Below are 14,538 nucleotides of genomic sequence, written 5' to 3'. Positions count from 1 at the left end.
TGTAGTCAGTGTATAATGTCAGTAGCTGTCTGTAGTCAGTGTATGTCAGTAGTTGTCTGTAGTCAGTGTATAATGTCAGTAGTTGTCTGTAGTCAGTGTATAATGTCAGTAGTTGTCTGTAGTCAGTGTATAATGTCAGTAGTTGTCCATATTCACTGTATGACAGTAGTTGTCTATAATCACTGTATGCAATATTCCTTTTAGCCACAAGGTGGTGATAAAGTATTGACAGAGGAACTATTCTAAGGTACAAGGCCACTTCCTCCTGGTCTTACTTGCGGTTGTCTCCGAAGTCGACAGAGTTGATGGTGGATCCTGGCTTCCTCCAGCCGATGAGGTACTTGGAGGTGGCTCCCTGACGGGGGTAGAAGGTCTTGGGGCCGGGAGAGACCGACGTCTGGGAGCAAGGGGAGGTGGCCGAGGAAGACGAGTCCTCACGAGGGGAGTGGCCTCTGGAACTGGAGAGGAGGATGGTGGGGAGGAAGGAAGGAGAGAGGAGGACAGGGGGGCAGGCCAGAAGGGAGAAAGAGGGAGGAGAGAGGAGAGAGGAGGAGGACAGGGGGCGGGGCAGAAGGGAGAAAGAGGGAGGAGAGAGAGGAGAGAGGAGAGAGGAGGGGAGGAGGAGGAGAGAGGAGGGGAGGAGGAGGACAGGGGGCGGGGCAGAGGGGAGAAAGAGGGAGGAGAGGAGAGAGGAGGGGAGGAGGAGGACAGGGGGCGGGGCAGAAGGGAGAAAGAGGAAGGAGGGGAGAGAGGAGGAGGACAGGGGGCGGGGCAGAAGGGAGAAAGAGGGAGGAGCGGAGAGAGGAGGGGAGGAGGAGGACAGGGCAGAAGGGAGAAAGAGGGAGGAGCGGAGAGAGGAGGGGAGGAGGAGGACAGGGTAGAAGGGAGAAAGAGGGAGGAGCGGAGAGAGGAGGGGAGGAGGAGGACAGGGCAGAAGGGAGAAAAGGGAGGAGCGGAGAGAGGAGGGGAGGAGGAGGACAGGGGCGGGGCAGAAGGGAGAAAGAGGGAGGAGCGGAGAGAGGAGGGGAGGAGGAGGACAGGGGCGGGGCAGAAGGGCGAAAGATAGAGGAGAGAGGAGGGGAGGAGGAGGACAGGGGCGGGGCAGAAGGGAGAAAGATAGAGGAGAGAGGAGGGGAGGAGGAGGACAGGGCAGAAGGGAGAAAGAGGGAGGAGCGGAGAGAGGAGGGGAGGAGGAGGACAGGGCAGAAGGGAGAAAGAGGGAGGAGCGGAGAGAGGAGGGGAGGAGGAGGACAGGGGCAGGGCAGATGGGAGAAAGAGGGAGGAGAGGAGAGAGGAGGAGAGGAGGAGGACAGGGGCGGGGCAGAAGGGAGAAAGAGGGAGGAGCGGAGAGAGGAGGAGGACAGGGGGGGCGGGGCAGAAGGGAGAAAGAGGGAGGAGCGGGAGAGAGGAGGGGAGGAGGAGGACAGGGCAGAAGGGAGAAAGAGGGAGGAGCGGAGAGAGGAGGGGAGGAGGAGGACAGGGCAGAAGGGAGAAAGAGGGAGGAGCGGAGAGAGGAGGGGAGGAGGAGGACAGGGGGCGGGGCAGAAGGGAGAAAGAGGGAGGAGCGGAGAGAGGAGGGGAGGAGGAGGACAGGGGGCGGGGCAGAAGGGAGAAAGATAGAGGAGAGAGGAGGGGAGGAGGAGGACAGGGGGCGGGGCAGAAGGGAGAAAGAGGGATGAGAGGAGAGGGGCGGGGCAGAAGGGAGAAAGAGGGATGAGAGGAGAGAGGAGGGGAGGAGGAGGACAGGAGGAGAGGAGAGAGGAGGGGAGGAGGAGGACAGGAGGAGAGGAGGGGAGGAGGAGGACAGGGGTCAGGGCAGAGGAGAGAGGAGGGGAGGAGGACAGGGGTCAGGGCAGAGGAGAGAGGAGGGGAGGAGGAGGACAGGGGTCAGGGCAGAGGAGAGAGGAGGGGAGGAGGAGGACAGGGGTCAGGGCAGAGGAGAGAGGAGGGGAGGAGGAGGACAGGGGCAGGGCAGAGGAGAGAGGAGGGGAGGAGGAGGACAGGGGCGGGGCAGAAGGGAGAAAGAGGGAGGAGAGAGGAGGGGAGGGGGAGGACAGGAGAGAGGAGGGGAGGAGGAGGACAGGAGGAGAGGAGAGAAGAGAAAGGTCACAACAGGGAGATTCAACTCGTGGCCATGGAGGACCAAAGTAATGTAATCTCTGGCATGGACATAATCTAGACTTTGAACTAATAACTACGAGCTAAAACCCATTTTTAGAAAGGATGATCTACAGATTCCGCAGTAGACTAGTAGAGATTACAGAGTGTTACACAGTCGTTTGCCTACCGACGTCAGAGCAGAGGATGACATGAATGGACGACTGCCGATCATCAACCTCTATTTCTGGAACAGGAAGTGTGTGTGTTCTGCTACACTTTCAAAATATCAAACCAAGGCCACTGTATTGTGCTACTGTTTACACAGTTTCCCTGTCTGCTGTGTGACTGCTGTGTGTCTGCTGTGTGTGTGTGTGTCTGCTGTGTGTCTGCTGTGTGTGTGCTGTGTGTCTGCTGTGTGTGTCTGCTGTGTGTGTCTGCTGTGTGTCTGCTGTGTGTGTGTGTGTCTGCTGTGTGTGTGTGTGTCTGCTGTGTGTGTGTGTGTCTGCTGTGTGTGTGTGTGTCTGCTGTGTGTGTCTGCTGTGTGTGTGTGTGTCTGCTGTGTGTGTCTGCTGTGTGTGTGTGTGTCTGCTGTGTGTGTGTCTGCTGTGTGTGTGTCTGCTGTGTGTGTGTCTGCTGTGTGTGTGTCCGCTGTGTGTGTGTCGGGTGTGTGTGTGTCCTGTGTGTGTGTCTGTCTGTGTGTGTGTCTGCTGTGTGTGTGTCTGCTGTGTGTGTTTCTGCTGTGTGTTTGTCTGCTGTGTGTGTGTCTGCTGTGTGTGTGTCTGCTGTGTGTGTGTCTGCTGTGTGTGTGTCTGCTGTGTGTGTGTCTGCTGTGTGTTTGTCTGCTGTGTGTGTGTCTGCTGTGTGTGTGTCTGCTGTGTGTGTGTCTGCTGTGTGTGTTTTCCGTGTCCAACCCACCCATCCATACCTGGAGTGCGATCCTGCATCAGTCGGACTGTACGAGCTGCCATCTCCAACCAGTAGGCATGTAGGAGGAGTCCTAGCCGCCCCTTCTCCTCTCTCCCCCCTCTCCCCTGGAGGTTGTGAGCTCTCTGCGGCCGGGGAGGACCTCTCCAGGACCCTCCTGCCCCCCTCAGTGGGGCTATGCCAGGGGGATGGAGCTCTATCCCTCCCCTCTCTACCCCCGGGAGCCAAGAGGGAACTAGAACTCTCCTGGTGGGGGTGTGAGTGGCCCCCACCCCCTCCTCCGTAGGATGAGGTGTCTATCCCGCTGTCGGCTGAGGCCCCCTGGAGGTACCCCCCTCCCAGGCCATTGGGTTCAGAGTCAGGGGCCTCCCCTGGTCCCCCGGGGCCCCCCAGGTCGAACCACTTGTCGGTGTCGCTGTGGCCCCCGCTCGAGGCCGTGCTGGACAGGGTGTTACTGCTGGAGTAGGGACCCTCAGGCTGGTGGGGGGGTGAGGGGTTGGGGGTTGAGAGATGGGTTGAGGGGGGGTTGAGAGATGGGTTGAGGGGGGTGAGAGATGGGTTGAGGGGGGTGAGAGATGGGTTGAGGGGGGTGAGAGATGGGTTGAGGGGGTTGAGAGATGGGTTGAGGGGGTTGAGAGATGGGTTGAGGGGGTTGAGAGATGGGTTGAGAGATGGGTTGAGGGGGTTGAGAGATGGGTTGAGGGGGTTGAGAGATGGGTTGAGGGGGGTTGAGAGATGGGTTGAGAGATGGGTTGAGGGGGTTGAGAGATGGGTTGAGGGGGTTGAGAGATGGGTTGAGGGGGTTGAGAGATGGGTTGAGGGGGTGAGAGATGGGTTGAGGGGGGTGAGAGATGGGTTGAGGGGGTGAGAGATGGGTTGAGGGGGTTGAGAGATGGGTTGAGGGGGGTTGAGAGATGGGTTGAGGGGGGTGAGAGATGGGTTGAGGGGGGGGTGAGAGATGGGTTAGACAGGAGTCAGCTACAGCGGAGAGTTTATTCAACATAACAGAGTCTGAAAGACCTGGACAAGAGTTCCTGTCTTCAGGTCAGTGCAGATGAAGTACAGTCGATGAGGACAGATAGTAATTTTGGACGATTGAGATGCATCCCAAATGGGTGCGTTCAGAAGTACTGTATGTACGGTGCTGGTCGAGGTGAGGACAAGGTTTGTGCAGGGTGAAGCCTGACCTGGGAGCTCTTCTTGGGGGAGTGGTGCATGACCTGCTCCTGTCTCTGGATGCGTGGTGCTCCGGAGTACCCAGGACCAGACTTAGACACAGGAGCATCTAAAACACACACACACACATTATCCCACAGGTTTCCTTCCGTACATGGTCCTTAGAGCCATGCATCTTTGGAAAACTAGCTACAAATTTTCCACAGCCGTTACAGCGTGTGTGCCTGTCTGTGGTTGTCTACAGTTTTCTGCAGTTATTGCTGTGTGTGTGTGTGTGTGTGTGTGTGTGTGTGTGTGTGTGTGTGTATAAATAAACAAGTCTATATAATGTAATTGGCCAGGTGTTACACAACAGCCACACAGCAAGAGACAGAACAGGCAATTAGTGAGCAACGAACCCAGAGGGGACACGGCTATGTGGGGTGGTTTGTGTGTGTGAGAGAAAGAGAGGGGATAAAGTAGGGGAGATAATGCAGAGAGCAGAGAAAACAGAGAGGGACTGTAGAGATGATGATGAACAGAGAGGGACTGTAGAGATGATGATGAACAGAGAGGGACTGTAGAGATGATGAAGAACAGAGAGGGACTGTAGAGATGATGATGATGAAGAACAGAGAGGGACTGTAGAGATGATGATGAACAGAGAGGGACTGTAGAGATGATGATGAACAGAGAGGGACTGTAGAGATGATGAAGAACAGAGAGGGACTGTAGAGATGATGATGATGAAGAACAGAGAGGGACTGTAGAGATGATGATGATGAAGAACAGAGAGGGACTGTAGAGATGATGATGATGAAGAACAGAGAGGGACTGTAGAGATGATGATGATGAAGAACAGAGAGGGACTGTAGAGATGATGATGATGAAGAACAGAGAGGGACTGTAGAGATGCTGATGAACAGTAGAAAACAGAGAGGGACTGTAGAGATGATGATGATGAAGAACAGAGAGGGACTGTAGAGATGATGATGATGATGAAGAACAGAGAGGGACTGTAGAGATGATGATGAACAGTAGAAAACAGAGAGGGACTGTAGAGATGATGATGATGAAGAACAGAGAGGGACTGTAGAGATGATGATGAAGAACAGAGAGGGACTGTAGAGATGATGATGATGAAGAACAGAGAGGGACTGTAGAGATGCTGATGAACAGTAGAAAACAGAGAGGGACTGTAGAGATGATGATGATGAAGAACAGAGAGGGACTGTAGAGATGATGATGATGAAGAACAGAGAGGGACTGTAGAGATGATGATGATGAAGAACAGAGAGGGACTGTAGAGATGATGATGAACAGTAGAAAACAGAGAGGGACTGTAGAGATGATGATGATGAAGAACAGAGAGGGACTGTAGAGATGATGATGATGAAGAACAGAGAGGGACTGTAGAGATGATGATGATGAAGAACAGAGAGGGACTGTAGAGATGCTGATGAACAGTAGAAAACAGAGAGGGACTGTAGAGATGATGATGATGAAGAACAGAGAGGGACTGTAGAGATGATGATGATGAAGAACAGAGAGGGACTGTAGAGATGATGATGAACAGTAGAAAACAGAGAGGGACTGTAGAGATGATGATGATGAAGAACAGAGGGGGACTGTAGAGATGATGATGATGAGGGACTGTAGAGATGATGATGATGAAGAACAGAGAGGGACTGTAGAGATGCTGATGAACAGTAGAAAACAGAGAGGGACTGTAGAGATGATGATGATGAAGAACAGAGAGGGACTGTAGAGATGATGATGAAGAACAGAGAGGGACTGTAGAGATGATGATGATGAAGAACAGAGAGGGACTGTAGAGATGATGATGATGAAGAACAGAGAGGGACTGTAGAGATGCTGATGAACAGTAGAAAACAGAGAGGGACTGTAGAGATGATGATGATGAAGAACAGAGAGGGACTGTAGAGATGATGATGATGAAGAACAGAGAGGGACTGTAGAGATGCTGATGAACAGTAGAAAACAGAGAGGGACTGTAGAGATGATGATGATGAAGAACAGAGAGGGACTGTAGAAATGATGATGATGAAGAACAGAGAGGGACTGTAGAGATGATGATGATGAAGAACAGAGAGGGACTGTAGAGATGAAGAACAGAGAGGGACTGTAGAGATGCTGATGAACAGTAGAAAACAGAGAGGGACTGTAGAGATGATGATGATGAAGAACAGAGAGGGACTGTAGAGATGATGATGATGAACAGTAGAAAACAAAGGGACTGTAGAGATGATGAAGAGAGAAAACAGAGAGGGACTGGCGAGCTGATGATGATGAACAGAGAGGGACTGTAGAGCTGCTGATGATGAAGAACAGAGAGGGATTGTAGATGAATGAAGAACAGTAGAAGTGTCATAACAGCAGTCCATGGTAAACAGAGAATGATTTCAACCATATTTCCCCCCTCAGCAGTTGTCTTCTGTGCAGTCTGCCTTCTCTCTAACGAGTGTGTGTGTCTCTGTGTGTGTGTGAGGGAACACGTCACCAGAAGAGATTGAGGGGTCAAGAGGTCAGAGAAGAGGATGAGAGCGATTGAGGGGTCAAAGAGGTCAGAGAAGAGGATGAGAGAGATTGAGTGATGCTTGGCTAAACTGGACTGGCCAAAACTGGGCTGAAATCTTCAGAATTACATATAAAACGGATTTACAGGATCCCTGTGGCTTTACACTGGACTGGGTTACACTGGACTGGGTTATACTGGACTGGGTTATACTGGTTTATACTGGACTGGGTTATACTGGACTGGGTTATACTGGACTGGGTTATACTGGACTGGGTTATACTGGGTTATACTGGACTGGGTTACATTGGACTGGGTTGGGTTACACTGGACTGGACTGGGTTACACTGGACTGGGTTGGGTTCTACTGGACTGGGTTGGGTTCTACTGGACTGGGTGACACTGGACTGGACTGGGTTATACTGGACTGGGTTATACTGGGTTGGGTTCTACTGGACTGGGTTACACTGGACTGGACTGGGTTATACTGGACTGGGTTATACTGGACTGGGTTGGGTTATACTGGACTAGACTGGGTTATACTGGGTTGGGTTACACTGGACTGGGTTACACTGGACTGGGTTACACTGGACTGGGTTATACTGGACTGGGTTGGGTTATACTGGACTGGACTGGGTTATACTGGACTGGGCTACACTGGGTTGGGTTACACTGGACTGGGTTATACTGGACTGGGTTACACTGGACTGGGATACGCTGGACTGGGATATGCTGGACTGGGTTATGCTGGGTTGGGTTACACTGGACTGGGTTACACTGGACTGGGTTATACTGGACTGCGTTGGGTTATACTGGACTGGACTGGGTTATACTGGACTGGGCTACACTGGGTTGGGTTACACTGGACTGGGTTACACTGGGTTGGGTTACACTGGACTGGGTTATACTGGACTGGGTTATACTGGACTGGGTTACACTGGACTGGGTTATACTGGACTGGGCTACACTGGGTTGGGTTACACTGGACTGGGTTACACTGGGTTGGGTTACACTGGACTGGGTTATACTGGACTGGGTTATACTGGACTGAGTTATACTGGACTGGGCTACACTGGGTTGGGTTACACTGGACTGGGTTATACTGGACTGGGTTATACTGGACTGGGCTACACTGGGTTGGGTTACACTGGACTGGATTATACTGGACTGGATTATACTGGACTGGGTTATACTGGACTGGGATACACTGGACTGGGTTATACTGGACTGGGTTATGCTGGACTGGGTTATACTGGACTGGGTTATGCTGGACTGGGCTACACTGGGTTGGGTTACACTGGACTGGGATACACTGGACTGGGATACACTGGACTGGGTTGGGATACACTGGACTGGGTTGGGTTACACTGGACTGGGTTATACTGGGTTGGGTTATACTGGACTGGGTTATACTGGACTGGGTTACACTGGACTGGGTTATACTGGACTGGGTTATACTGGACTGGGTTATACTGGACTGGGTTACACTGGACTGGGTTATACTGGACTGGGTTACACTGGACTGGGTTATACTGGACTGGACTGGGTTATACTGGACTGGGTTATACTGGACTGGACTGGGTTATACTGGACTGGGTTATACTGGGTTATACTGGACTGGGTTATACTGGACTGGGTTATACTGGGTTATACTGGACTGGGTTACATTGGACTGGGTTGGGTTACACTGGACTGGGACTGGGTTCTACTGGACTGGGTTGGGTTCTACTGGACTGGGTGACACTGGACTGGACTGGGTTATACTGGACTGGGTTATACTGGACTGGGTTGGGTTCTACTGGACTGGGTTACACTGGACTGGACTGGGTTATACTGGACTGGGTTATACTGGACTGGGTTATACTGGACTGGACTGGGTTATACTGGACTGGGTTACACTGGACTGGGTTACACTGGACTGGGTTATACTGGACTGGGTTATACTGGACTGGGTTACACTGGGTTACACTGGACTGGGTTATACTGGACTGGGTTACACTGGACTGGTTATGCTGGACTGGGTTATGCTGGGTTGGGTTACACTGGACTGGGTTACACTGGACTGGGTTACACTGGACTGGGTTATACTGGACTGGGTTGGGTTATACTGGACTGACTGGGTTATACTGGACTGGGCTACACTGGGTTGGGTTACACTGGACTGGGTTATACTGGACTGGGTTACACTGGACTGGGATACGCTGGGTTGGGTTACACTGGACTGGATTATACTGGACTGGGTTACACTGGACTGGGTTATACTGGACTGGGTTGGGTTATATGACTGGACTGGGTTATACTGGACTGGGCTACACTGGGTTGGGTTACACTGGACTGGGTTATACTGGACTGGGTTACACTGGACTGGGTTATGCTGGGTTGGGTTACACTGGACTGGGTTACACTGGACTGGGTTATACTGGACTGCGTTGGGTTATACTAGACTGGGCTACACTGGGTTGGGTTATACTGGACTGGACTGGGTTATACTGGACTGGGCTACACTGGGTTGGGTTACACTGGACTGGGTTATACTGGACTGGGTTACACTGGACTGGGTTACACTGGACTGGGATACGCTGGACTGGGATACGCTGGACTGGGTTATACTGGACTGGGTTATACTGGACTGGGCTACACTGGGTTGGGTTACACTGGACTGGGTTATACTGGACTGGGTTATACTGGACTGAGTTATACTGGACTGGGCTACACTGGGTTGGGTTACACTGGACTGGGTTATACTGGACACTGGGTTATACTGGACTGGGCTACACTGGGTTGGGTTACACTGGACTGGATTATACTGGACTGGATTATACTGGACTGGGTTATACTGGACTGGGATACACTGGACTGGGTTATACTGGACTGGGTTATGCTGGACTGGGTTATACTGGACTGGGTTATGCTGGACTGGGCTACACTGGGTTGGGTTACACTGGACTGGGATACACTGGACTGGGATACACTGGACTGGGATACACTGGACTGGGATACTGGACTGGGTTGGGTTACACTGGACTGGGTTATACTACTGGGTTATACTGGACTGGGTTATACTGGACTGGGTTACACTGGACTGGGTTATACTGGACTGGGTTATACTGGACTGGGTTATACTGGACTGGGTTACACTGGACTGGGTTATACTGGACTGGGTTACACTGGACTGGGTTATACTGGACTGGACTGGGTTATACTGGACTGGGTTATACTGGACTGGACTGGGTTATACTGGACTGGGTTATACTGGGTTATACTGGACTGGGTTATACTGGGTTATACTGGACTGGGTTACATTGGACTGGGTTGGGTTACACTACTGGACTGGGTTATACTGGACTGGGTTGGGTTCTACTGGACTGGGTTGGGTTCTACTGGACTGGGTGACACTGGACTGGACTGGGTTATACTGGACTGGGTTATACTGGACTGGGTTGGGTTCTACTGGACTGGGTTACACTGGACTGGACTGGGTTATACTGGACTGGGTTATACTGGACTGGACTGGGTTATACTGGACTGGACTGGGTTATACTGGACTGGGTTACACTGGACTGGGTTACACTGGACTGGGTTATACTGGACTGGGTTATACTGGACTGGGCTACACTGGGTTGGGTTACACTGGACTGGGTTATACTGGACTGGGTTACACTGGACTGGGTTATGCTGGACTGGGTTATGCTGGGTTGGGTTACACTGGACTGGGTTACACTGGACTGGGTTACACTGGACTGGGTTATACTGGACTGCGTTGGGTTATACTGGACTGGACTGGGTTATACTGGACTGGGCTACACTGGGTTGGGTTACACTGGACTGGGTTATACTGGACTGGGTTACACTGGACTGGGATACGCTGGGTTGGGTTACACTGGACTGGATTATACTGGACTGGGTTACACTGGACTGGGTTATACTGGACTGGGTTGGGTTATACTGACTGGACTGGGTTATACTGGACTGGGCTACACTGGGTTGGGTTACACTGGACTGGGTTATACTGGACTGGGTTACACTGGACTGGGTTATGCTGGGTTACACTGGACTGGGTTACACTGGACTGGGTTATACTGGACTGCGTTGGGTTATACTGGACTGGACTGGGCTACACTGGGTTGGGTTATACTGGACTGGACTGGGTTATACTGGACTGGGCTACACTGGGTTGGGTTACACTGGACTGGGTTATACTGGACTGGGTTACACTGGACTGGGTTACACTGGACTGGGATACGCTGGACTGGGTTACACTGGACTGGGTTATACTGGACTGGGTTATACTGGACTGGGCTACACTGGGTTGGGTTACACTGGACTGGGTTATACTGGACTGGGTTATACTGGACTGGGTTATACTGGACTGGGCTACACTGGGTTGGGTTACACTGGACTGGGTTATACTGGACTGGGTTATACTGGACTGGGCTACACTGGGTTGGGTTACACTGGACTGGATTATACTGGACTGGATTATACTGGACTGGGTTATACTGGACTGGGATACACTGGACTGGGTTATACTGGACTGGGTTATGCTGGACTGGGTTATACTGGACTGGGTTATGCTGGACTGGGCTACACTGGGTTGGGTTACACTGGACTGGGATACACTGGACTGGGATACACTAGACTGGGATACACTGGACTGGGTTGGGTTACACTGGACTGGGTTATACTGGGTTGGGTTATACTGGACTGGGTTATACTGGACTGGGTTACACTGGACTGGGTTATACTGGACTGGGTTATACTGGACTGGGTTATACTGGACTGGGTTACACTGGACTGGGTTATACTGGACTGGGTTACACTGGACTGGGTTATACTGGACTGGACTGGGTTATACTGGACTGGGTTATACTGGGTTATACTGGACTGGGTTATACTGGACTGGGTTATACTGGGTTATACTGGACTGGGTTACATTGGACTGGGTTGGGTTACACTGGACTGGACTGGGTTACACTGGACTGGGTTGGGTTCTACTGGACTAGGTTGGGTTCTACTGGACTGGGTGACACTGGACTGGACTGGGTTATACTGGACTGGGTTATACTGGACTGGGTTGGGTTCTACTGGACTGGGTTACACTGGACTGGACTGGGTTATACTGGACTGGGTTATACTGGACTGGGTTGGGTTATACTGGACTGGACTGGGTTATACTGGACTGGGTTACACTGGACTGGGTTATACTGGACTGGACTGGGTTATACTGGACTGGGCTACACTGGGTTGGGTTACACTGGACTGGGTTATACTGGACTGGGTTACACTGGACTGGGTTATGCTGGACTGGGTTATGCTGGGTTGGGTTACACTGGACTGGGTTACACTGGACTGGGTTATACTGGACTGCGTTGGGTTATACTGGACTGGACTGGGTTATACTGGACTGGGCTACACTGGGTTGATTTACACTGGACTGGGTTATACTGGACTGGGTTACACTGGACTGGGATACGCTGGACTGGGTTATGCTGGACTGGGTTATGCTGGGTTGGGTTACACTGGGTTACACTGGGTTGGGTTACACTGGACTGGGTTACACTGGACTGGGTTACACTGGACTGGGTTATACTGGACTGGGTTATACTGGACTGGGCTACACTGGGTTGGGTTACACTGGACTGGGTTATACTGGACTGGGTTATACTGGACTGAGTTATACTGGACTGGGCTACACTGGGTTGGGTTACACTGGACTGGGTTATACTGGACTGGGTTATACTGGACTGGGCTACACTGGGTTGGGTTACACTGGACTGGATTATACTGGACTGGGTTATACTGGACTGGGATACACTGGACTGGGTTATACTGGACTGGGTTATGCTGGACTGGGTTATACTGGACTGGGTTATGCTGGACTGGGCTACACTGGGTTGGGTTACACTGGACTGGGATACACTGGACTGGGTTACACTGGACTGGGTTATACTGGACTGCGTTGGGTTATACTGGACTGGACTGGGTTATACTGGGTTGGGTTACACTGGACTGGGTTATACTGGACTGGGTTACACTGGACTGGGTTACACTGGACTGGGATACGCTGGACTGGGTTATGTTGGACTGGGTTACGCTGGGTTGGGTTACACTGGACTGGGTTACACTGGACTGGGTTATACTGGACTGGGTTATACTGGACTGGGCTACACTGGGTTGGGTTACACTGGACTGGGTTATACTGGACTGGGTTATACTGGACTGAGTTATACTGGACTGGGTTACACTGGGTTGGGTTACACTGGACTGGGTTATACTGGACTGGGCTACACTGGGTTGGGTTACACTGGACTGGATTATACTGGACTGGGTTATACTGGACTGGGTTACACTGGACTGGGTTATACTGGACTGGACTGGGTTATGCTGGACTGGGTTATGCTGGACTGGGTTATACTGGACTGGGTTATACTGGACTGGGTTGGGTTATACTGGACTGGGTTATACTGGACTGGGTTATACTGGACTGGGTTATACTGGACTGGGTTATACTGGACTGGGTTACACTGGACTGGGTTGGGTTATACTGGACTGGGTTACACTGGACTGGGTTATACTGGATTGGGTTATACTGGACTGGGTTACACTGGACTGGGTTATGCTGGACTGGGTTATACTGGACTGGGTTACACTGGACTGTGATATGCTGGACTGGGTTATATTGGACTGGGTTATACTGGACTGCGTTGGGTTATACTGGACTGGACTGGGTTATACTGGACTGGGCTACACTGGGCTGGGTTACACTGGACTGGGTTATACTGGACTGGGTTACACTGGACTGGGATACGCTGGACTGGGTTACACTGGACTGGGTTACGCTGGGTTGGGTTACACTGGACTGGGTTACACTGGACTGGGATACGCTGGACTGGGATACGCTGGACTGGGTTATACTGGACTGGGCTACACTGGGTTGGGTTACACTGGACTGGGTTATACTGGACTGGGTTATACTGGACTGAGTTATACTGGACTGGGCTACACTGGACTGGGTTACACTGGACTGGATTATACTGGACTGGGTTATACTGGACTGGGTTACACTGGACTGGGTTATACTGGACTGGACTGGGTTATGCTGGACTGGGTTATGCTGGACTGGGTTATACTGGACTGGGTTATACTGGACTGGGTTGGGTTATACTGGACTGGGTTATACTGGACTGGGTTATACTGGACTGGGTTATACTGGACTGGGTTACACTGGACTGGGTTGGGTTATACTGGACTGGGTTACACTGGACTGGGTTATACTGGACTGGGTTACACTGGACTGGGTTACACTGGACTGGGGACTAGGTTATACTGGACTGGGTTACACTGGACTGTGATATGCTGGACTGGGTTATATTGGACTGGGTTACACTGGACTGGGTTGGGTTATACTGGACTGGGTTATATTGGACTGGGTTATACTGGACTGGACTGGGTTATACTGGACTGGGTTATACTGGACTGGGTTACACTGGGTTGGGTTATACTGGACTGGGTTATGCTGGACTGGGTTATACTGGACTGGGTTACACTGGACTGGGTTATACTGGACTGGACTGGGTTATGCTGGACTGGGTTATGCTGGACTGGGTTATACTGGACTGGGTTATACTGGACTGGGTTGGGTTATACTGGACTGGGTTATACTGGACTGGGTTATACTGGACTGGGTTACACTGGACTGGGTTATACTGGACTGGGTTACACTGGACTGGGTTATACTGGATTGGGTTATACTGGACTGGGTTACACTGGACTGGGTTATGCTGGACTGGGTTATACTGGACTGGGTTACACTGGACTGTGAT

At 51.8% G+C, this 14,538-nt stretch overlaps 1 protein-coding gene across 4 annotated transcripts in view; it reads right to left on the bottom strand.

Annotated features, from left to right (window-relative positions):
• The window catches only part of LOC118380431 (signal-induced proliferation-associated 1-like protein 1), a 103,677-nt gene that overhangs the window by 21,695 nt on the left and 67,444 nt on the right, over positions 1 to 14,538 (bottom strand). For all 4 annotated transcript variants that reach the window (XR_008141231.1, XR_008141232.1, XM_052524257.1 and 1 more), the window contains exons 16-18: positions 4,212 to 4,309; positions 3,026 to 3,501; positions 276 to 458 (exon numbers count right to left, since the gene is read on the bottom strand). Coding sequence is in view for 2 of the 4 variants with exons in the window: in XM_052524257.1 (XP_052380217.1) it covers positions 276 to 458; positions 3,026 to 3,501; positions 4,212 to 4,309 (757 nt within the window). In the remaining 2 variants the exon portion in view is untranslated. The remainder of the gene's footprint in view (positions 1 to 275; positions 459 to 3,025; positions 3,502 to 4,211; positions 4,310 to 14,538) is intronic.

The sequence above is a fragment of the Oncorhynchus keta genome, chromosome 8 (assembly GCF_023373465.1).
Source record: "Oncorhynchus keta strain PuntledgeMale-10-30-2019 chromosome 8, Oket_V2, whole genome shotgun sequence".
In the NCBI taxonomy this organism is placed as follows: domain Eukaryota; kingdom Metazoa; phylum Chordata; class Actinopteri; order Salmoniformes; family Salmonidae; genus Oncorhynchus; species Oncorhynchus keta.
Note: the sequence above shows the minus strand (reverse complement) of the source record. Positions and strands in the feature narration are given on the sequence as shown.